The following is a 24,399-nucleotide window of genomic DNA, read 5'->3' on the forward strand; positions in this document are numbered from 1 at the left end:
ACACCACGTGAACTCAAATGCCTTTACAATATATAAATCAACGTTATCAGTGACAATTTAGCTAATGAAACACGAACACCACACTGTCACCTCCCGTTTTTTCTATTCAAGACAAGTTGCGATATACCACAAGATTTATGTGAAATGTCTAGACAATTTGGGATGACAGGTAAATGCCCTGGGTAGGACATGGCCTTGAAGCAAGCTTAATCAATATAATGTGCTTGGCATCATTTGAGGACGTAGTTTGCTTTGCTACCCATACAATAGGCCTGTATGGTCCCATAACAACAAGAAAGGTTCGCTTTTTGCTGTTAGTTTTTGGTTTAGGAGTTGGATAATCTGGTAGAGTATGTGTGGGTGGAATGAATTGCAGTTAATTACCGGTGTCACTGGCCCTGCACACGCCATCTATAGGTAACCTTTAAAATCTCCCGTCTTAAGGCCTTGAGAGACTGTACCGGTCTTACCGTCGGCAGTGCTTTGTTACTGCAGCAGAACTGCAAAGGTCAGTGATTAATTGTTCAGATGGCTAGGTTAACATGCGCGTCGCGTCTTTGGAAGATCACTGACCCATGTGATTGTAGCTCGAGAAAGTTCGAAAGCCCACGTGCACCCCACTAGTAGCTGTCTAGCATAGAGAAATCTTTATTGACACAACAAAAGTACAACGACTTTCGTAAGGTCTTCTACAACTATACACGTAAGGCCACAGCAAGTAAATTTTATGGATGACATCCTCCGCAGACTCCAAAATTAATGAGATAGGGCGAAAAAAAACAAGACGGGCATAAAAAAACAAGATTCCTATATTTTTAAATTTTGAGATCATAAATGTTGTTAAACAAGAATTGAGGCCACAAGATATGATATCATGACCAACGGGTCTTTTATACCTGTGTATTCAACCAATGAGGTTTCATATATAATATGAAACCTCCTTGATTCAACAGTAAACATGTCCTTGTAGATGTGTATACATCTCAATAGATTAACTAGACTACCATCATCTAAAGCCACTACACGGGGTTTTCCTATTAGACGAAACACCTTGTGTATACAGCTCAATTAACTAGAACCAATGGCATTATATAATGTCCTTGCTAGAACAAATGCAGAAAACAGCTTGTCATTACATGATGGGCAGGAACTACACTGGGTATTCATATGCAATGAAACACCTAAGACTGTCAACATTTACAACATATTTGCCAATTTTTGCCATGTTGACCACCGTCGGAGGGCAATGAAATTTCTTGTTTTTTTTCTTCAAATCAGGCGAAAATTAATGAGCGCGCTGATGTCATCCATAAAAATTACTTGCTGTGGCCTAAACAACAAACAATAGGATACAAAATGATTAACCTACTAACAAGTATAACAAGTATATGAATACTTCAATATGTCGAGTTTAGCCTATCACTTACACTACTATATATAAGCATCTGTTTGATTTAATTATCGTCAGTGGCACTAGTTTATATGCGAACTGATATATGGGGTGCGGGTCAATTCTGTGTAACAGTGTAATCTGCCTTGTTCAGACAAAGTTTGGGCGTTTGCTGTCGGTCGGTCAATGAATGTAAACAAAAAACAAAGATTTGCATACCAACCAAATTACTCGAGTATGCTTCAATGAGCATGAGTATATTTCTTTTTTTCTTCACTGAAGAATTTGTTTTATTCTAATATATGGAATAGAGCGTACAGGGAATCGGTCGATGAGGATAGGTAAATGTGACGCAGTGGCAAGGTGTTTGGCCCAGAACTGAGAGGTCCTGGGTTCGAACCCCTGATTTGTCTCGTTGACGTTGTGTCCTTGAGTAAGGCATTTTACACGACTTTCCCCACTTCACTTAGGTTAAAACCAGTACCTAGCTTCGGTTAGGGACGTCCCTCGGATAGGACGTTAAATGGAGGTCCCGTGTTTGAGGAAAGCCACACTCCAAGCACGTAAAATAACCCACCACACTTATCGAAAAGAGTAGGGGTCCTTCCCGGTGTGAGTGGATCAAGTATATCTGTCCAGATATGCAGCTTGTACTGTTCAGTACAAACCTGGTGTGTTACGCCTTGAGGCGGTTTACCGGGTATGCAATACAAACAACTTAAGATGGAACGCCAGCACTTTTGGCGAATTCTGACCAGAAAACGCACAGATTGTGCTCTCTCGCCGTGTTTCTATGACCTTGTATCCGACTACACATGTCTTAGTGATAGACCAATGGTTTCTAAATGCATATAATATAGAACTTATCAGTCAAAAATTAGAAAAGTTTCATGTATGTGTGTTATATGTACTTGTATAACCTTCCATAACTTCGAGCTTGGGAATCTGTTCATCAAATTCCAAATAGTTGACCGCCGCCCAGCATCCTCAGTGACAACCGCCGCGATGACGAGAGTTCCGCCCTGTTTTACGTCATATCCGGGATACTAAGTGACGTCATGAGAGAGGACTCGTCCAAAACAGCTTGGCTCCGGGACAACTGTGCACAGCAATGTTGGGGGTAAACATGATTGTTAACTCATATAGCATAACAATAAACAATAAACAGCATTTTTCATATTCGAAATCTAGAAAAAATATCGTCATTTGGAAAATGTACAATCTGTGGAAGAATGTCAAGCAAAACAATTCAAGACATAAGGTTGGAAAAATACGAAACGCGACAATGGCAGTGCGTTCTTTTAATTACATCAGGGGAAGTCAAATATTTTCCTTACTTCAATTTTGCGGGTTGACCGACAATCGTTTCGTTGTCGCTCCCTGATGTGTCGACAGAGGGCGCTTTTTGCTGTTGCCAGTCACAGGTGAGGTTTGACAAAGGGATGTCTCCAAGGTTGTGACCTTTATACTTTTCTTGGTCAGAGCAGTGGATTCTAGTTGGGTCTACCTGACCAGGAACGTTAACAGCCTAAGAAAACGGTTTTCGTCACAGTACCAAGGATTCTTCTAGTCAACGTTGAGGTAAAACGGAAAGGCGCGGTCATACTTCAAGAGATCCCCAGGTAGCCATTTTAGATTGTTATCGGTATTAATTAACATATGATATACGAATGAACATATTATGGAAAAAGTATGTATATATTTTTCCAAGTGTTTCAAATAGAGAGAAGAACTTATTAGGTGATTAACATTAGATTAACAATAGCCCATAGTTTTGTTTGTTTATACTTTTTAATGTTAGAATGTATGTCGATTTTTGGAGATAATTAGAATAATGTCTTCTTTAACTATCTCCTAAAATTGTACTATAGGCAGGTAACGTATATTACAACAGTGCACTTTGGCTTTTTTTTCGAAAGAATTTATAGCTTACAGTTTTTTTGCTACATCTTTTCGGGGTAAAAGGACGTGTACGTATATGCGGAAACTGGGTTGCTTTCTTACAGTTACACCTGGGGTCAAGTCAATAACGTTGAAAGCGTCAAAAATTAGTAACCGATGTTACAGTTGCCATCGCTGTATAAGATTTTGTTCAGCGAGGTGGATGAACGTTACAAATTACAGCAAATATCCCTTTTATGTTCATTTAGAAAGCCAGAAAAATTGTAAAACACCTAGAAAATGGCGTTATTTTGTGGCTGATCTAAATAAGACGAGCGTCTTACATCGACGGTAACGGATCTTACTGAGTTTGGCGACAGGTATAAATCACCTAACACGACGCACTCTATAGCCTGTTGTGTCACTGCTCTGCAGGGAGTCGGGGAAGAACCCTCTTGTACTGGACATTTGCATCGTCCTTTTGATATTTGTCCATTATCATCAATTTGCTGCTTATATTTCTTATACTAGAATAAATATAATACTAGAAGGACCATCCTCGTTCACCAGGACCCTTCCGCTCCACGTTACATCGCTCGCAGAAAGGGCCCTGGTAACACGGGATGGCATCCATGGTTATTACGATATCGCCACCAAAACAGCTTCAGCCAATCAGGGGGGTTAAAATCCGTTTGCTTCCTCTCATCGGAAGCAAGCGCGCAAAGAACGCTGGGAAGCTATCAACCAATCAGGTTACGTGTTACTGCTAGCTCATTAATTATTCATGAGCTACAACTGCCGTTTGTCCCAAATAAGGGTTAGCTCATTAACTATTCATGAGCTACAACTGCCGTTTGTCCCAAATAAGGGTTAGCTCATTAATTATTCATCAGCAAGTCTCGTCGACCTGCAATAACCATGGATGCCATCCCGTGTTACCAGGGCTCTTTCTGCGAGCGATGTAACGTGGAGCGGAAGGGTCCTGGTGAACGAGGATGAGAAGGACAAGCAAAACAAGAAGCGGATACAAGAGATAATAACGGCTCCTCCCTGAGGCGTCGCCAAAAACCTTTATTGGCAAGAAACACCACCACACAGGGTTAGTATATATCATCCATCAGCTAATCAGCCGTTAGTCTCTGATATATATGTATATGTTACAATACTTAGAAGTATTATGTCAACAATAAGGTACGGTGTGTTTATTTTCTAGTCTCTATGACGCTTGATGTGTCAGGTTGCCCCCATCTTGTTCGAGTAGACCCCTGGTGTCGTCTGTTACACTGAGAGGTGAGAAAGATCATAAACAAATGAATGAACGAATGAGTAAACGGATGAATGGATGATTGAACGAACGGATGAAGGAAGGAAGGAAGGAAGGAAGAAGGAAGGAAGGAAGGAAGGAAGGAAGGAAGGAAGGAAGGAAGGAAGGAAGGAAGGAAGGAAGGAAGGAAGGAAGGAAGGAAGGAAGGAAGGAAGGAAGGAAGGAAGGAAGGAAGGAAGGAAGGAAGGAAGGAATAGACATCGAAAACAAGATGCCTTTAACCAACATTCATATTCCTATCTGATAGTATTCAACAATTGCAAGAGAAAGAAATCAAAAACTCGTAGAGAGCTATATAATGAACGACAGAGTACTGAAAAACGTAAATTATGAGTTTAGCCAACCTTTCGTTTGTCGGATTATCCGCTGCGTCTATGAACTCCCTGTGTTTGGCGGAGGAAAAATAATGTTTAGCGTCAAGCCCCTATCTCACAGGACCCGCGGCACGTTTGCGACCTCCTAAACTGGATTTGTGTTACGCTTATAATGGGGATATCATGCACAACGTACAAGTATGACCAAAAAGACAACAAAACACGCAAAAATGATTAGCGTTAAGCCCTATCTCACTGGACCCGCGGCACGTTGGCGACCTCGCTACGTCCTAAACTGGACTTGTGCTAGGCATGACTTTGTAATGGGAATATCATGCAAAACGTACAAGTATGACCAAAATGACAACAGAACACAAAAAACATGATCAACGTTAAGCCCCAATCTCACTGGACCCGTGGCACGGCGCCGCTGCGTCCAAAACTAGACTTGTATTATGCTTGACTTTATAATGGGAATATCATGCAAAACGTACAAGTATGACTAAAAAATAAAGCAAACACACAAAGTGTAAAAATATTCCTGTTTTAATCGATGGAATTCGTTGAGTGCACTGTCGAATCGCTCGATCGTAGCGAGGTCACCAATATGTCACGAGTCCAATGAGATAGGGGCTTAAATAATTTGTACATTGGAAGAACAAAAGGACGACTAAGTTAACATAGATTGAACAAATTCAGTGGTTTGACAGATTATAAAGACTTGTTGCTTACTCCATGTTGTCAATGTTGAATTCCTCCATTAACATGAATCGGTCAGTTCTCTCAGCCCTGAAAAAAAAAAATCAGAGTTCCGCGATCTCATACCGTCACCAAATGATGCTAATCTTTTCAAGTGACATTAAAAGTTTGTCATTAATCAGGCAAAATAAGGTCCTCATTTGGACAAATTGTTTCAGTGGAACATCTTCTCTACCCAAATAAAACGAAACAAAAGTTGTTCAAAGTATAAAAGTCTTATCTTCGCAAAGAAGGCTGTTGCAGCATTTCCTCATACATTATTCAAATGAGGCCCTGATTCGCATGCTTTATGTCTAATGCTGTTCACCTTTATTGAGCATCCGAATGCCACAAGTGTAAAATTCCCATCATCTACTACCACTATGGAATTTTAGTATTTTCTCATAATATACAAACGAGGTCTTTATTTGCATAATCAATATCTATCGACATTGCGCTCTTTCACAGTTAATACGTATGTCACATGTTTGACAGTCCTATCATGAAATGCAGCGGATTTATAAGCTTCCCTTGTGTCATGTATCATCAACGTAGTGTTCAGGCCATTACTAAACTATTGGTCAGATATCATCGTAACAAAGCTGATAAGCATACAAGAATCACAAATGGTCTCACTTTACATAATGCGGGAAAGTGTACTCACCTCTTCGCCCGCGAGCAGGCCACAAGTGCTATAAAGCCAGCAAGAACAGCAACGCCCCCTATCACTCCAACGGTGATGTACAGAATCATTGCAGTTTTTCTGTGTTTGTCTCTTTTCTCAGTACTTCTGAACTCGTCCGTTTTGTTTAACGACTCCGTGTTGTTTAACGACTTTCCAGTCGTTGTTTTTCTTTCGGTAAAAGTTGATTGTGTTGTGCCATCATTATTCGTTTGTTCTGTAGTCTTTTTCGGCGGTAGAGCTGTAGTCAGAGCCGATTCCTTAGCCCTTGTAGTGGGTACAGTATGTTTTGGTGTTGTTTGGTGGGCTACACCTACTGTGGACGTAGTTGTATATGCATTACGCTGAGTTGACGGTGTTACTCTCTTCCTGGCTGGCGTAGTTGTGGATATTACCGCTGTGGATGTTGTGGTTGGAGGCCTGGACTTGGACGTTGTTGACTTCTCGAACGGGACATGCGCAGTAGACCTTGAAACTGTCGTCAGATTGGCTGGAGGCGTTGTGGACAATTCTGCTCTGGCTGTTGTGGTTGAATCTCTGGTCTTGGACGTTGTTGACTTCTGGAACGAGGACGAGGCAGTAGACCTTGAAACTGTCGTCTGTTGTGCTGGTGTCGTTGTGGATATTACCGCCCTCACTGTTGTTGTCGTCTGCCGGGTCTTGGCTGTCGTTCGGGGAAGCAACGGGACAGTAACAGTAGTGTCTGGCACTGTCACGGGTGGAATCGTTGTGTACGGTATGGTAGGTGGGTTTTCTGCTGTCTGCTGTTTTGTCGGTGTTGACGTTGATACCTGGCTACTGCTGATCGGTGACGTCACGCCAGACTCCGTGGTTGCCATTGGCAACGGGGTTGGCTTCCAACCACCTGAAGATCAATAAAAAATCTACTCACAGGATGGAAAAGACAAACAAGACGTCCAGGAAAAAAGATACGAAAACCGGAAGTTCTACTGCAGTACCAAGGTCACCTACCATGGGGCTTAAAATCGACTTTAACCCTCGTATTCCCAAACGCCTACCCTCATAATGAATATCATAACATTCCATCCAGAAGTTATTCTGACCACCAATATCCCGAAACACACAAAGACAGACAGGCACAAATACACGCCAAAACAGTACCTTTATTTTTCAAGGAGGTAAGAATTTGCCTGGTGCCCAAAACTATTACAGCTGCCGAGTCTCTTCCTCCTCTGACGCATATCACCCTCCTCAGCAGGCCCGACTTTCAGCCAATGAGAGGCTTTGCACAAGCTCATCTTGTGCAAAACCGCAAAGGTCGCCGGGAAGCTATCAGCCAATCAAGTTACGTCTTACATCGCTACTTTGGGTTCAGAACAAAATAACGGCTGTTTGTGCCAAATTAGGCTAGCTCATTGATTATTCATGAGCAACTGTCAGCAACGTCGCCAGAAGCCAGAATACGGGCTTGGAATAGCAGGGCCGATGGTGGAGGTAACGTACCGAGTGAGTCGGTCCTGCTGAGGAGGGTGGCGCTTATAGGCGTATCCCCTCCTACTTACATACGAGGACGAAATTACATCGACAGCTATAATAGGTTTAGATACCAGGCACGGTTAAAATGTGTTCTGCAGTTTGTCTCCTTTGAAATTTAGTCAGTCCAGAATGTATCCAGATTAGGCTATGTCCATGACGCCAATATTCAGCCAATCAAATCGCTCGCTCGGCTATGACGTCATTTTACACATACCTGTACACCCCAGCACTTCTAGTCTGAGTCTCGCCGGAACGCCCGGAAAGAACTGGGGGTAAAATCGCAGATACCGCGTCACAAGGGGCGTGGCGAGGGTGTGTCTGGTCACATACCCACGATCTTGGTTGCCATCGTAGACCTGAAAAAAAAACCCAGAAAAGTTTTGTAACTCACGAACTTTTTGCTCTTCGAATTCAGAACGCGATTTTGTAATATTGTACCCCCTCACACAAAAACGGGGTACTTTTGGTTGTTTTCGGTAATTAGTGATTTGGTTGTTTTCGGTTGACTTCGGTTGTTTTCGGCTGTTTTCGGCTGTTTTCGGCTGTTTTCGGTGCACCGCCGTCACACTGTGTTTGGGGACAGTGGAGCTTGACTAAATGAACACCGATGAAATGAAAGTAGTCTCGGTCCAGTTTAGCTCACTGGAGAGCTAATCTTCAACTGGTAGTGACAGAGAGGACAGACGCTATGTGCAGTACTTATTGACAAGTTTATTGTACCGGGGAAATTCCCCAACTATTTGCGACCAGGTCAATCAACAGCGGACCACGGCTTCATGCCCCGCTCTACAAGGACTACAGTCTGAATTCGAACTCACATCTTCTTGGTATAGAGACAGGGTCGCTAATAACTGGACTATGTACGCTGCAACTATACTTAAGTTGTCATTCAACAAACCACCAACACGCCTGAACCGCCGGGCAACTAAGATTGAACAAGACCATAGCATGTCCAGGTCAAAAGATACAAAACTGGAAGGTCTGCTGCAGTACCAAGGTCACTTACCAGGGGGCCCAAAATCGACCATCATATTCCCATCACTTTCATACCAAATATCATCTCGATCCATCTAGAGGTTCTCAAATGAAACTCCTGAAACATGCAAGCAACCGCACCGGAAACACAGACATACCAACAGCCGGACTCAAAACAGTACCTCCATTACTCACGAAGGTAATGAATACACAAACCGTTCTACTGGAGTCATTGTAGACAGTCCACTGAGAGCTGTCGTCGGAGTAGAACAGCTCGTATGTCCGGTAAGCTGTGGGCGGCATCTGTTCGGCGGGCCCGTCCCACAGAGGTTGTGTCTCCAGCCCTGTCACGACTGTAGGCTGCCGCAGGTCGATCTGAATCCACTGCTTCTGGTCGCGAACCTCGGGCTGCCATGCCCTGGGACCGTGAAGCCTGGCCTGCCACGCCTCGTACCCAGGGACCCATGATGACGCGGTCACCTGGCCGTCTGTGACGTTGCCATCTTCCATTCCCAGCGGGTGGTAACAATCAGGGTAGACTTAAACAGACAAAAAAGACATTGGTGTAAGTTTGATTGGAATCCTTTAGAATACATGGGGCCCAGCTATGCCATTCCAGAAAGTTAGTCTGAGAAGTTAGATACTTGTATAGTTAAGTGACAAAGACAGATGAAATCTAAAACGTCAGAGTAAGATCCAGAGTAGAATAGACCACATACACTAGGGCCCATTGACCATCCCTCAACAGAGACGGGGGCCGATACCAACTGCCGGGCACCTTTGACCCGTTGTTGACGCCACGTGACCTGAGCGGAAGTGTGACGTCAACAACGGGTCAAAGGTGAGAATCAACTAGAGAAGAATCAGACGACTGACCGAAAGGTTGTTGGTAAGCGCTTTACTTTGTGTATGGAGATAACGTGTTAAATTTTACTAAGATCCAAAGGTGTTGACTGTTTTTAACGATTCTATTAGATTCATAATGTGATTTTTAAAGTGTGCTTACTGTTACAGCCTAGGATCTCCATCCGCAGACGGGGCAGAACACCTGGCCACGTAACCGGGTTGACCCGTATGTACCTGGTCACCATTGGAGCGTGCAGGTCGTGTTGGACGATAGAATCACCGTCTGAGTTGCCTTCGAGAACCTGCCATAATAAGTGAGTTACAAGTATACAATATGACGGCCTTTCCAACATCACTTGCATGACGTAATGTTCTAGGACAGGACTTGCTTGCTTTCGATATCTTACTGGACTGCGCCAAATAGCGCTAGGAAATTGGGCTAACTTTGCCAATTTTCGACAATTTCCCTTGCGGTCACACAATGCGACGCATGGATAAGGTACGTGACCTCTACAGACAAAATGGCCGCGCCCGCAATGTCACATTCTCAGTTTCGGACCCAAATCAAACACAATTAAATCAATTGGAAATTGCAGTGTTGTCACTGAAATGATAACCAATGTACAATGATTAAAATTCATTAAAAAGGAATTTGCAGTGATTTTGCCTTTCTGCACTCGTTTGCTCCAATTTGTCAATTGCGATTTTTTTGATATTGGCGACAGATTGGCGCCGGTTTGCGACTGCCTTTCGCAATTTGGTGCAGTTCAGTAATATACTCGCTTTATAGGCTTGTTTGAATCAAGCAAATCACCAGTACCAGGAGGTAGAGGTGTTGCTTGTCATTACTTCTTAACTTACCATCTACATGTCACAGATTAATAACTGCCGCCTCCTGTCAATACACAGTACATGTCCTCCCCTCCCGGTCCGACACATACCTTACCCCCCGCCCCCTCCGAACGGACCCCCAACACGAACCTGAACCACCTCCACCGGGTCCCCAACTCGTACATGACCGTCTCGATCACCCCCACCCTAGCACGTACCTGTCCCCCTCCCGGTTGTGCGTACACCGTCCAGTTGCCAGCCATGTCCTGTCCATGGAAGAGTATCCTGTAGGACAACACGCGCCCTCCCCACTGTCCCTGGGTCTGGATTCCTGTCACGACTTTCAGTTGACCTGTTTAGAAAATGTAGATGATGAGAATCTGTCTTTCCCTTGTAATCTTTGATATGCAACTTATTTCTAAAACTTTGTTATTAACAAGACTAAACTTTTTCGTCCAACACTGTAAGAGAAATTGGGACTTACCACAAATTTTCGGTTGACTCCATCAACCCTGTTCACGGAATGAACCCGGCTACTGTAACGTGACGTCAACGACACGTGGTCGCAGTACCGGGTCAGACGTGCCAGATAACTTGTGTCGTCCCCCGTCTCTGTTCAAGGTAGGTCTGTGGGCTCTGATGTAGATTGCCTCCTTTACTCTTTTTGCAAAGAAATCCGGTTCCGAATCAAGGATTTTCCCAATTTCTCTTACAGTGTTGGACGAAAAGTTTAGTCTTGTTAATAATGAATTCTACAAACACAGATGAACTTTCATGCTAATCTAAAACTTTGTGTAGAAGTACAGATGTCGATGTATGATTATCATATTTATACTTGTGCCTACCATTTTTCACAAGGGCAAAGTACAGCTGGCCATAGCCTATCGTTCTTCGAGCCTATTCACAGAACATTACCATGTTTAGTTCTTATTCACAAACTAAATCCATGTTTAGAATATAACCTTGTTCACACTTCCGAGTACGTATGCGCGGCGACAGGATTTGTGGGTAATATGTCCTTCAACTTTGACATATTACCCACAATCCCTGTCGCCGCACATGCGTACTCGGAAGTGTGAACGAGCTTATTCCGTGTATCCTGAGAACTATTTTGAGAGAGACATGTAATTCTTTCCTCACCCAGATCCACCTGTAGCCATTGTTGAGTGTCCAGCTGGGCCATGTGCCAAGATCGCTTGCCATTCATCCGCGCCTTGAAAGCCTCGTACCCAGGCTGTGCAGAGGACGCCGTCAGCTGGCTGTCGGCAATAGTGCCGCTCAGCATCCCGAGTGGCTGATTGCAGGCTTCAGCTGAGGGTGGAAAAGAAAATATATGCACAAATATATATTAAGAATTTCAAGGATGAATAAGAAAGAAAAATTGAACAATTATTCCGATTCTTTCCATGGAAATTCTCACTACGAGAAACTCTTTCTTTACAAGATTTTCACCCTCAAGAATTTCTAGAAATTCAAGTCTAAATTTCTTATTTTTATTGACTTCAAGATTATTTTTCTTGTTATGTTTAAGAAAATGTTAGAAATTTTCTCTCCCTTTCTTGAATTATCTTACTTTGAGACAAATTTTCTAAGAAAAAACTACTTGAGAAAAAACATTCTTAACCCAAAATGTGTTTCTTTTAAAAAAATTCTCAAAAGAAGAAAACATTTTGTGTTTAAAAACACAAAATGTTTTCTTCTTTTGAGAATTTTTTTCTGTGTATAAGAAGAAACAAGAAAAACAAGAAAAGGCATTTTTGGTAGGCATTTTTGGTAGTGTGACTAAATAGTCCTATCCGAGAATGGCAGTCTCTGCCACATAGCTCATATCGGTAATCTGACCCAGGTCTGTTGCAAAGTTCTTTTCTGTAGACTTTGTAGTTCTTTGCCTTTCGTCTACGCTGCGAATCAGTCTAGCTTCTCCTGATACCTGCCTGGACAGCAACTATATCTTACGTTTCATAGAAAATTACATTCATGTATTAAATTTATTTTCAAGAAGCACAAAAGGGAAGTCGAAATGAAATGTATCACAAATGTGACAGTACCTGGGGTAGAGGGCACTGTCCAACCTGGCGTTGGTACTGCAGTTGTAGAGGACGCTTCTGTTACAGCGGGAGTGCTGGGCTGTTCGCTTGGAGTGGCACTTGTCACCAAAGCCGTCCCGTTGTTTGGCGGAATCACTGGAATATCTTACAAGAGAAAAAAGAAAAAACTTCTTTGGCAAAATACACGCCTATAATGACTGCATATCCAACAAAGAAATGTTTTTTTCTTGAGACGTTTTGCTTTCTATCGTAAGCACACTTGTTATTTTGGCAATAAAGAATGTCCCCCAAATCTAACAGATCAAACGATATTTATGGCATCAATTCAGTTGCGTTCACACTTGAGCCGAAACGGTGAAACTGCTTTCCAATTCTAATCAATCCACCCCCGAATCCAACACGCCTGTTGAACCTATGGCTGGCCGACTCCCTTAGCATACTATTCACTCTATTGGTCAATTTTTACTAGTTTTAAAGCGATCAGCGGAGCCTGGTAGAGTCTAGTGGATAAAATCGATGCGGATCAATCCCGAATTGGGCTGTTTACACTGAGTAAAATGCTTTATTGGTCAGAAATTACCCGTGCAATGGCAGCCAGTGCTGAATTGCTGCAGGGTTTACAATCATATAATACAGAACAGATACATATTTGCTCCACACTTGCACTTTGTGGAACTGGCGCGATTCGAATTGATTCGTAAAAAGGTTGCCCAGAGTGAACTGTCTTACCGTTACACCCCAGTACTTCTACCCTCATACGTGGGTACCGCGCCAGCCATGTTAGCGGGTTGAACCGCAGGTACCGGGCCACGACGGGGCGGCTCAGTTCGTGAGTCACCACCATGTCGCCGTCAGTGTGCCCGTCAAAGATCTGAAAAAAAAAAAATATATATACGCAAAAAAGAGCTATTCACCATTAAAAATCACGACCACGGCACTTCCAGAACATGAGATATCAACCTTCCACTGTTCCACTGCAGTACCGTAGATAGCCGCTAGGAGGCCAATTATCGAACTTAACGTACGTTTTCCTAACCTCTATTCACCTACCAGATCCATCCACAGTATGTCGAGTTATCCTGTTGACAAACAAACTAAAGAACATACAATTTCCACTGCAGTACTGTTAGAAGCCACCAGGAGACCCATTCTCGTAGATGACCTTCATCTCCCGAACACCTACCCACCTACCAAACATTTTGAACATCCATCTACAGCTTCTCGAGTTATACTGTCTACATCCATAGTCACTCTACCATTGCAAACTGAAAACATAACCTTCTTGTCATAAGTGATTATAACAAAGCTATGGCCACTGGCTAGTGTGAACATGGTAATATATAATATCGATGGCATTGGACTCAAGTTACAGCTTTAGTTGGTAGATCCTGAACGACGGACATAGGTTTCTGTGCTGTTACTTATTTACGTGTCAGTCCAGCATAAATTCCGATCCTATCGTTCACTTTTTCGTTCACTATACGTTAACCAGTATGCATATTCATTAGAGTATTGTGGAATGTGTATCGCAAGGAATGCTGGGATGGTTGCATGACCTCCTCTGCACATTCATATAGTGTGACAGGTCACTATGTACATGTATGATAGGCACTCATACCATGTCTTGTCCGGTGTTGTTCTGATATGTCACAAACGTCCTGCCGTCGGCCGAATACATCAGCCGGTAGGACTCCACCCTGCCACCCTTCAGACCCTGCGTCTGCACCCCGGTCACAAGCACGCCTCGCAGCAGGTCTATCTGCAGCCACTGGGCGGGGTCTTCTGTCTCCATCTGCCAGGCTCTGGTGCCGTTTAGCCTCGCTTTCCAGGGCTGGTAGCCGGCCTTGAAGTTGGAGGCTGTCATCTGGTCGTCTGTGATAGCGCCGCTCTGTACGCCCATAGCGGTACTGCAGTAACTGTCTGTAGGAATAGGCAACACAATGATATACTATTAGGCTCGCCTCCTTAGAGCGACGCCAAAAACTGGATGTATGCATCAATAGGGCTTTTCGAGATGGCTTTTCTTGCAGACCTTCACATCATTGATTGTAACTTGGAAACGCTCGCTAACTCGTCAATGACCTCTAATAGACCCCTTTCCAGTTACGGCGGCCATTTTGAATTTCCTGGGGTCAGCTGGGGGTCAGAACACTCTTCGAGGTCCATCCTTGGGAAAACCAACTCGAAAAGCACTATTCATACATATCTGCATCTGTATTTATATAGCCGGTTTAACCACCATTCGGCGTTACACACCAGCTTCGCAGGCACGCGGCGCGGCAGCAGCTGGTTAAATTACACTGAACGGCCTGTCACACCTACATGTAGTCTTTGCACATCTGACTGTTTTAACCCGCCAACATGGCTGGTGCTGTATGACGTCATAGTCACGTGACTGCAAGTACATTATGCAGATTATGTAGCATGAGAAACACCTACAGTCGCAGGTGAGCAGCTCCAGTCGCAGCTTGATTCCAAGCGGGCTCCAGGTGTGCGGGATGACCCGGATGTGCCGTGCGAGGATGGGCGGGCTGACGTCATTTCGCATCGTGTCAGCGTCATTCAGATTACCCTCAAATACCTGTGCGGACAGTGTTTAAAACCTCTGAATTCGCATCACTTTAATAACTTCAAACATTCTTATATATGCTTATCATTGACCAAAACAGTGTTTTGCATCACGGCCATGCTTTTAACATAGTACTGTTAATGCAGAAATGTTCCCGGTGATTTTATGTTCGCGGTTTTCGCAGTGAACTCTTTACTGCGAATTTAAAGCCGCCGCGAAAAGTCGTTCAATTGTATGATTGTAGTGCTACTGTTGTTTATTTTCACGCGAACCCAAAACCACCGCGAACACTCCATTTTCTCCCCACCGCGAAATTAGATCCCCGCGAACATTTCTGCATTTACAGTATCAAACATCAGAATTCATTTGACTAAATCTTAAAGGCCAATTTTTTACAACGCCATATTTGGTACCTTGTCACTTCCATCCGGGTTCTTGTACATTGCAAAAGACGCGTCATCCGTGACGTCACTATAGCCGATCTTATACGTCTCTACCCATACTCCCGTGCGGCCTTGCGTCACCACACCGGTCACCAGTGTTGGTCGGAGAAGGTCCACCTAAGTAGCGCCATTCACATGATTCCAAACAACAAATTATATACTACTCTGTGTACTGTATCACGATATCAGTTCAAGACCAAAAGAATCCAGTTCGGAAACACACGGCAAGAATGGTCACATCACTAAAAGCTGGCAAGTAAAAGACAACAACGTAGTTGCATCTCCAACACACTCGTGTCACATGACCTGTTTGACCTTTGACTCCCAGGTCACGTGACTACTCATTCAGAGAGATGAATAAAGATGGCGCATGTCGTCTGAAAGATTCCCAACATTCGACTTTAAGTTGTGCGTAACAGTTTAATACTTTGTGTTCAAGAACACAGTTGACGTAAAACCCTGAAAACTTGTTTCTCAGGTGAACACACACAAAAAAAAGATATATCTGAAGAAGGACAGGCCATTTTCAATGAGTATAAACGTATTGTTAGAATTGTCAAGCTTACAAACTGTGCGATGACACGGCCTATGTTTTCTGACCTGTATCCATGGTTGTGGGTCCGTCAGGTCGGGTCGCCAGCCTCCCCTGCGGAGGTTGAGGCGGGCCATCTCCTTTCCGACAGCGGCGTTCTTCTGGCTCGAAGCGGAGATCTGGGAGTCGGAGATCGCCAGGTGCTCTAGACCGAGTGGCACCGCGCAGGTGCGGTATTTATCTGCGGATGATTAAGAAAAACTGTCTAAGGATACGTAGATGAAGATTTGACATCCAGGTAATAAGATACGCCAAAAATGGTTACTCAAGCAAATGGATAAGATTTTGAAACATTCAGATGTTTCAGACAGCATCCGCTGTATTCGTCAGTGACTAGGGAAAGATCTGACAGAACCTGGTTTTGACTGTTTCAGAATCTTATCTATAGTTGCTTGAGCAACCGTTTTAGGCGTGTCTAAGGATAGATTCATTGTTGAGATTACCTGAAATAACTCCCGTTAACAACTATATTATATTGGTTTCAATCCTTCATAGGACAATGACGGACAATGTGTGTTATAGTCTTTGCGATGTATGAATATTTCACTCACATGAAACAGTATCTTCGGCGCAAAAGTCATAACCATAGTTTGAGTAAGCCCGTACGCAAAGGGTCGAGAGCAAAATTACAAACTGAAAATCAAAAGACCTATCCTGACAGTCCAACGTTAAATATTTGCATTTTTTATATGGTTTAATTTTGCATTTCTACTTTTTCAATTACAAATGTCCGTCACTATCTATCGTGATGATGGTAAAACATTATCGAAAGAAAGCCTAATTCCTAAATCAGAAGCGTCGCGACCGAGAATGGCAGGTCGCAAACGTATACATACCTAGCTGACCGCACCTGTCGCCATGGAAACCGTCCTGACAGGTACAGATGAAGTCGTGCACACCTTGGTCGTTGGTACAGGAGCTGTTGTACAGACATGGCGTCCGCAGGTGGGAACAGTCGTCTGTACAAGCGAAATCATCCTTTTAAAATTCAGCTCAAGCTATTTATCCCATCTTATTATTCCAAAAAAGCATTTCAATCGAAAACCGTGATAACTACTTTTACACGTGATAACGTCTGTCACAATCATATCCCATTATTTCACTTTAAGACAATTGTCAAAACCTGTTACTACTAAATTAATGGGATATCACCCCCCTTATCCCATTAATTTACTAGTAAGAGATATTAAAAAAATTCTCTCACTAGTGAATTAATGGAATAGCAACCCCTTATCCCATTAATTCACTAGTAAGATATATCTAAAGAAAAACTCTCTTACTAGTAAATTTATGGGATAGCACACCCTTGTCCCATTAATTTAATAGTAATAGATATCTAAAAAAACTCTCTTTCTAGTAAATTGATGGAATAGCACACCCTTACCCCGTTAATTTACTAGTAAGAGATATCTAAAAAATTATCTTACTAGTAAATTGATGGAATAGCACACCCTTACCCCATTAATTTACTAGTAAGAGATATCTAAAGAAATTCTCTTACTAGTAAATTAAAAGTTAAATTAAGAGCATTAATTTACAGTTTCAGGTAGAAGACAACGGGCATCGTTGCGTCTTACATGAAACTGAGTTATATGCAATAACAGCTGTACATTTCCTTTGCGAATCTCACTTCTTAACTATCTAACAACCATTGAATGCGTTACAAGTGTTTGAAACATTGACGCAGTATATCTTTGTGAACATTTACCCTAGCCGAGCCTTATCAAAAGTAGGTTATGTGACCATGTACACATGTTCAAAACATCCTTAGCCATGTTGCACCGTTAAGGTAGTCCCATGGCCTTTTTAAGGCAGTAGGGGCAGTTGGTTGTTATCTACTGTGTCTAGGGTACAATATTGGACGCCTAAGCTCATCCCTTTCCTTCCACCGCCTTTTACCTCCCCAACCGAAGTCAGGTGACCCATTTTTACACCTGGGTGGAGTGAGGAAATTTGTTTAAAGTGCCTTACCCAATGACACACCGTCTGCCCAGAAATGCCAGGATACTTTGTCTTTGACCAAATCGCCTTGACGTTGAGCTTGACGATGAAGTGAGTTCTTCATACGTACTTTCAGCTTGACGATGAAGTGAGTTCTTCATACGCACTTTCAGCTTGACGATGAAGTGAGTTCTTCATACGTACTTTCAGCTTGACGATGAAGTGAGTTCTTCATACGTACTTTCAGCTTGGGCATTAGTAGCATCGTGTGGCGCAATCGGTAGAGTGTTTCGCCCGGCCAGAACCGAGAGGTCCCAGGTTCGAAACCCCGATATGCCCCGATGTTGTGCCCTTGGGAAATGCACTTTACACGACTTTCCTCACTCCACCCAGGTGTGAATGGGTACCTGATTTCGGTTGGGGAAGGTAATATTGAGGTCACCTGCTGGCGCCGAATGGCAGCCGCCCAGAGCCTTGCGACAGTTCCACAAAGTGCAATTGTGGAGCAAATATGTGCATTTGTATGAAAAGTCCCACTTTTTCTAGTATTTGTGGGTTCTGTGATTTTAAGAGATAGGTAGCTTTTTGTTCATCCGCGAACGTGTAAAACTTCTCTATTATATGATTGTAAACCCTTCAGCAATTCAGCACTGGCTGACATTGCACGGGTAATTTCTGACCAATAAACCAGTATCATTATTATCATCATACCTTTACACGTGAGGAGGTCTAGTTTGAGCCGTATGTCGCCTGGTACGGTGGAGTTGGTCGGGTACAGTCGGAAGTACCGCGCAGTTAGCGCAGATTCAAATCGAGTGGTGGTTGCCTTGACGCCGGTCACAGAAAATTGCTGTGAGGGAAAAGACAAGAGTAATTTGTCACTTCGCACCTAAACGCAGTGTTTCAATTCTTTCTTCATCTACAGTAGCTCGGTGCTAAGCGGGCGTCTCACTGGTTTGCGCCTAACTGTGCCTAAGGTGTTCATAAAGTGACGCCAATCGTTCAGTTTGTCGCCTGAAATTGCGACTTATATATATAAATAGTACGTTTTTTTATCGCGATTGGAGAAACGGCGCAAATGAGCTCACATGTATGGTACAATCATGCAAATTTCTTCTTGATGAATATTAATTGTGTACATTGGTATAATGGCAACACTGCGATTTCCCAGAATGTTATCTTTTATATGTATCTGATTTGGAGCCGAAACTGAGAATGTGACATTCCGGGCGCCGCCATTTTGTTTCTGGAGGTCACGTGTCTTACCAGTGCGTCGCACGTCATCGGTGTGACCGAAATAGAAAATTGGCGAAAATTCGCAACGTTGCCGCAATAATTTGGCGCAACTAGCCGCAGTCAAGTGAGATCCGGATTTTTCAACTTGAATGACAAGCGATGCAAGCATGATGGCACTTTTAGATAAGAAAGTTATCCGTGACGGAGTACTTTCAAATGTATTTTGAAAAATCAAAGCTTTACGTTAACAATTTTACCATAACCATATCATTAAAAAAATGTGTTGAATGGTTGAGATTCTTCAGAACTGCACGTATTACTATGTCTCCTGCTTTTGATATGATATATAACACAAGCAAAACGTACGATATCCCTGTATGAAGACGGGTCTGTATATGGCGACCATTTGGCTCCGTCCAAACTCGAGCTGACGGTGAAACTTGTGACGTAATACGGCGATCCTTGTTGTCTGATGCCTTCCGTGATGACACCTACTACTGTAGAGGTCACGTTAAGGTCAACCTGTAATGCACATAGTGAAAAACGTTCAAGTATGACCAAAAAAGACAACAAAACACACAAAGCTTAAAAAGATTCGTTTTTGTCGATGAAATTCGTTGAGTACTTTGTCAATTCGATCGGCCGCAGCGACGCCGCCAGCGTGCCGCGGGGCTAGTCAGTGAGAGGCTTTGCCATCGCGCCTACACACCTGTATCCATGGATCGTTGTCGTTTGCAGATGGCCTCCATGGAACAACTCCACTCAGTCTCCCAGCGCCCCCTTGCGGGTCGTTCTTGTCAAGCGCCGAGGAGACGGATAATTGGCTATCTGTGATAGATCCATCCGCCAGGCCGACCTGGTGCCCACAACCCTCCAGGAGGACTGTCAAGAAAAGCCACAGAGTAAATAGTCCGTTTTTAGATCATATTTGACTTTATGTATATCATTATATGAATTATGATGTAGTAACACCTCTAGGCCGCAGATCCTAAGGAATTATGTCGCAATTTAAAATGTCTGCCTGGTATTTGTCGTGACCATTGCAACCAAATTCTGGGCATTGGCAACACTTCTCCCAAAGATGCAGCTAATTCCATTAAGCACCACGGTCGTTACGATTTGAAACGGTCGACGCCATATTACTGACCGGCCGATGCCGTATCGAGCGTATCATAATTTTTGGGGGTGGGCAAAAGCGTATGAAAATGTATTAAAACGTTTCAATTATAAATGTACATCAGTATCGTCAAAAATTATAGAAAAATTAATATAAATAAGAAAGTGCACCAGCTTGGGTTCGGAACCTGGGTTCGGAACCGGGTCCTTACCCTAAAACCAAAACCCTCAACGCCCCGAAACATCATGATGTTGGCGGAGCGTGTTAACCGTTCGGCGATATGGAATCGTCCGTTTCAAATTCGAGTTTTGCAATTCGCGTTTTCTCGCGATTGACATTGTTTCTTCAAGTGTCCATAAAGAGTGCTAACTTTTACACATATCATGATAAGTGGTACTTACAGTCACAGTGTTGTCCCACGTACTCAGCTGGGCACTCACACCGGTACGCATGCGCACCCTCCAGACTGACGCAGGTGCTACCATGGCGGCACGGGCTCAGGTAACAGCCACCTGTTACAGGTGCAGAGAGTCGGTCGTTAAAACCTGAGTAGTTACCTTCGCCAGGAAGGTTATGCAGAGGGTAGCGTTTGTATGTATGTTTGTATGTATGTAGAAGACCAGAATAACTAAAGAACGCCTGGATGGATTGTTTTGATATTTGGTATGTTGGTAGGTCTTGGTGAGACCAGAAAATGATTAGATTTTGGGCCCCCTAGCGGCTTGTTACGGTACTGCAGGGGAATTTTCTATTTTGATTTCTCATGTTCTGGACATGCTATGGTACTGATTTTTGAGTGGTAGTCAGTCATAAAGGTTAAAATCATTTGGAGAAGGTATGAGGTCGTGGAACTCTAGTTGTAGTTACGAAATGGTGTATTGGTTTATGTTATCGGTTACAAATACGTGTCCAAATCGTAGATCGATCCTCGGGACCAATGGCAATCATCTTTTCCACCAATGAGACAATAGCCCCATGTCGTTCAGATATTTGCATGCATTTCTATGTTTTTATTTTGAATTTCTACGTTTTGACCGAGTTGCCAACAAAATCGTTGGAGCGGACGGGGCTCCGCCCATTCTTTAACTAGTAATTAGAACATACTTCCTCACCTAGCTAACCAGGAGCGCGTATTTCTTGTAATCAGATCAAAAAAAGTAGATCTAGAGTCCCAGGGGTGTACTAACCAACGAATGAATTAACATAAGTCGGAACTGCCCACCATTCACATGCAATTAAAGTGATTAAAGGATTTAAAAAAGGGAAAACAACAAATAATAACGTTCCTGAACATCATTATTTAAAGGATGAACAAAGGAAATTTTCAGGACTATGAAACTTAAAAACAAGACAATGAATAATGAAGAGTTTTGCATAACAGTAAGACGTAGTAACTTTAGAATATTACATTAAAAGGAAAAATATTTTGATGTGTTATTTTGCCATTAATTTTGTCTGTCAAATCTTCATCTGAGTTGTTGGAAGGGTCTCTAAGAATGGGCGGGTCTTACGGATCGGTCCATTCATACAGGACAATCATGGGAATTCGAAGATCTTTGACAGGCTCCTTGGACAGACTTTGTCTGTGTCTGTATAGCCGGTATAACCGCCATAAATCGGTGTAAGACACCAGCTCAAGTAAGATGGCAACATTCACAGGTCTGTAACACAGGCACACTCTCTCGAACTAGGTCAAACTTTGAACATGAAAGACTACCATGTGTGGTCTATCCTCTGCATCTGGAAGTGGAAGTGCAAATGGCCAGAGACTACACTCATACTTTGATGGGGGTGTCTAGACCGGATGGCACGCTTCCGTTCTAATTTTATTTTTCGTAACTCTTCTTTGTCAGCTTCAAAAGGACTTTGTCGTTCACTCTGCAAATGGCACAGAATTCAAAAAGCAAATCTCCCATCAAATGGTTTTCTGCCGCCATCTCTAAACAACATCTCGATTGTTTATCCTCTGGCAGAAAAGTCGGGAGATAATTTATTGGCAGAAAATCAGCTCTCGTGTCAGGGGTCACGCAGGGACAGACTTCACATGAGAACATCTGTTTTGATGTCGTGCATTTTCGCCATAATACCACTTATATCATCATGCCCGTGGCCAGGGGGGGGGGGGGGTTCGGGGGGTTCGGACGAACCCCCCCATTGGCTTGAAGGTCCACTTTCACAGGCTTGAAGGTCCACTTTTTAATGTTCAACATTTTTTTCAAGGTGGACTTATTTGTATCACAAGCAATGCCACAGAGGCTAGGATCCTAGAAAAAACTTTGTCTCTGATTTTTCCTCTGAAATTCTCTCAAAAACACAGGAAATGCCCTTTCAGAAGGTTCAATTCTTAGAATTTGAAACGCTCAAGGGTCCACTTTTTAACGTCCAAGGGTTTTTTTTCAAGGTGGATCTATTTGTATCACCAACAGAGCTGAAATCCTAGAAAAACTGCTAACTTTGTCTCTGATTTCTTCCATTGAAATCCTCTCAAAAACACAGGAAATGCCATATCAGAAGGTTGAAATTTTAAAATTTCCCGGGGGGGCATACCACCGGACCCCCCTAGGAAGCTCGCGCCTGCGGCGCTCGTCTCGCGCCTACGGCGCTCGCTGGTCCCTTGAACATTAAAAAGAACCCCCCCCCCCCCATTCAAAATCCTGGCTACGGGCATGATCATTGCATCATTAATAGTAGATATCAGAGTACTATGGCATCAAGTCTACCGTGGTTTGACCGGGCTCTCTTCGGGACAGAAGAAGCTCTAATATGGGTAATATGTTGGCACTCGTGGTTGGCCAATGTGTAAAAGTATATAGTACTGTATTGTGTAATATTACTACCGGGTGCCAGACATTACCCTGGCGGTGGAAAGCTTCTTCTGCCCCGAAGATAGTCCGGCCAAACCACGTTACACTCGAAGGATAATGTCAGAGAAGCACAGCAGTCTTCCACCATAACATTTGGTGACCCGCCATGACCCTACCGTTTTCTGTTTATACGCTGCTTTGAAACAAGCTTTATTTATATCAAAGAGACGGTTCATTAAGGGAAACATAGTTGTTATAAACATATCGCCAACACATGTACGGCGTTTCGAATCATTTTAATAGAAGGACGGTTATCAGAAGGAAGCAGCATACCTGCTAATGCCCCATGGCTTCCGCTCAACAGCACGGCACACACCAACAGAAGCGCCCCCCGCGGGCACGCGTAGTACTGCATCTTGGCAACCACCTGTACAGACACAAACGTCGAAAACAAGGCTTGGCCTTCACCTTAAGGCCTGGGTGTCTCAAAACATGAGGAACTTGGCAGCAAGTCTTGGTACTGTTGTTTTCACAAGCCAAGCTCCGAACTATGGCGTAAAGCTGTTGAGAGGTGTTGTAAGGAACCAGCTAAACTGGTTGGTCAACAGATAGATAACACAGATAACGTGACTTCACAGCCCATATATTTTGAAAACGTGTAGTTAGCTGGCATGTGTCCAGATGGCCTCAGGCGAGGTCATTCCGGGGTTAAGAAGTGTTATTGTTAGTCCACAAAGCTTAATGTAGGAAATAACATCTATCTGAGTAATGAGGCTGTTGTAGTGCCTTTTAACGTGCTCGGGGCCCTCCTCAAACACTGGAACCCCATTTCACGTCCCTTCTAAAAGACGAATACAGCTCCAACCAGGAAGCCCTTCCCCGGATTCGACTGGCTGTACTTCAGATAAATATAAGAATATCTGATAACCCTCCCAAACACGTTACTATAACCTACTTCATCGCCCATTAAAGTGGAATCCTAGATTCAGTTCACTTGTACTGTAAGGAAGTTAAGTGGCCCACCTGTGACGTAGTAAAAAAGGTAGTCTGTTTTGAACTTACCTGCCCATGCGTGAATCGCCACCAAGAGTCTCTTACAGAACATGCAGCGTAGGTTAGTCTTACGATTTAACATCAGAAGCAAAACACAAGTCTACTTGCTTGCACGCAC

The 24,399-nt window shown here is 43.3% G+C and overlaps 1 protein-coding gene across 1 annotated transcript; it reads right to left on the minus strand.

Annotated features, from left to right (window-relative positions):
- Nucleotides 1-4,305: 4,305 nt before the first annotated feature.
- Nucleotides 4,306-24,399, minus strand: LOC136444265 (uncharacterized). Its single transcript, XM_066441780.1, has 22 exons — nucleotides 24,291-24,399; nucleotides 23,562-23,655; nucleotides 20,826-20,936; nucleotides 20,017-20,189; nucleotides 19,674-19,829; nucleotides 18,783-18,921; nucleotides 16,967-17,089; nucleotides 16,139-16,311; nucleotides 15,509-15,655; nucleotides 14,966-15,107; nucleotides 14,145-14,446; nucleotides 13,187-13,397; nucleotides 12,527-12,670; nucleotides 11,619-11,789; nucleotides 10,697-10,830; nucleotides 9,808-9,949; nucleotides 9,018-9,340; nucleotides 8,041-8,182; nucleotides 6,312-7,194; nucleotides 5,642-5,698; nucleotides 4,940-4,978; nucleotides 4,306-4,554 (listed from the first exon to the last, which is right to left on the minus strand). The coding sequence occupies exons 2-22, from the start codon at nucleotides 23,641-23,643 to the stop codon at nucleotides 4,488-4,490; spliced, it is 3,861 nt and encodes a 1,286-aa protein (XP_066297877.1). The 5' UTR covers nucleotides 23,644-23,655; nucleotides 24,291-24,399; the 3' UTR covers nucleotides 4,306-4,487.

The sequence above is a fragment of the Branchiostoma lanceolatum genome, chromosome 11, assembly GCF_035083965.1.
Source record: "Branchiostoma lanceolatum isolate klBraLanc5 chromosome 11, klBraLanc5.hap2, whole genome shotgun sequence".
In the NCBI taxonomy this organism is placed as follows: domain Eukaryota; kingdom Metazoa; phylum Chordata; class Leptocardii; order Amphioxiformes; family Branchiostomatidae; genus Branchiostoma; species Branchiostoma lanceolatum.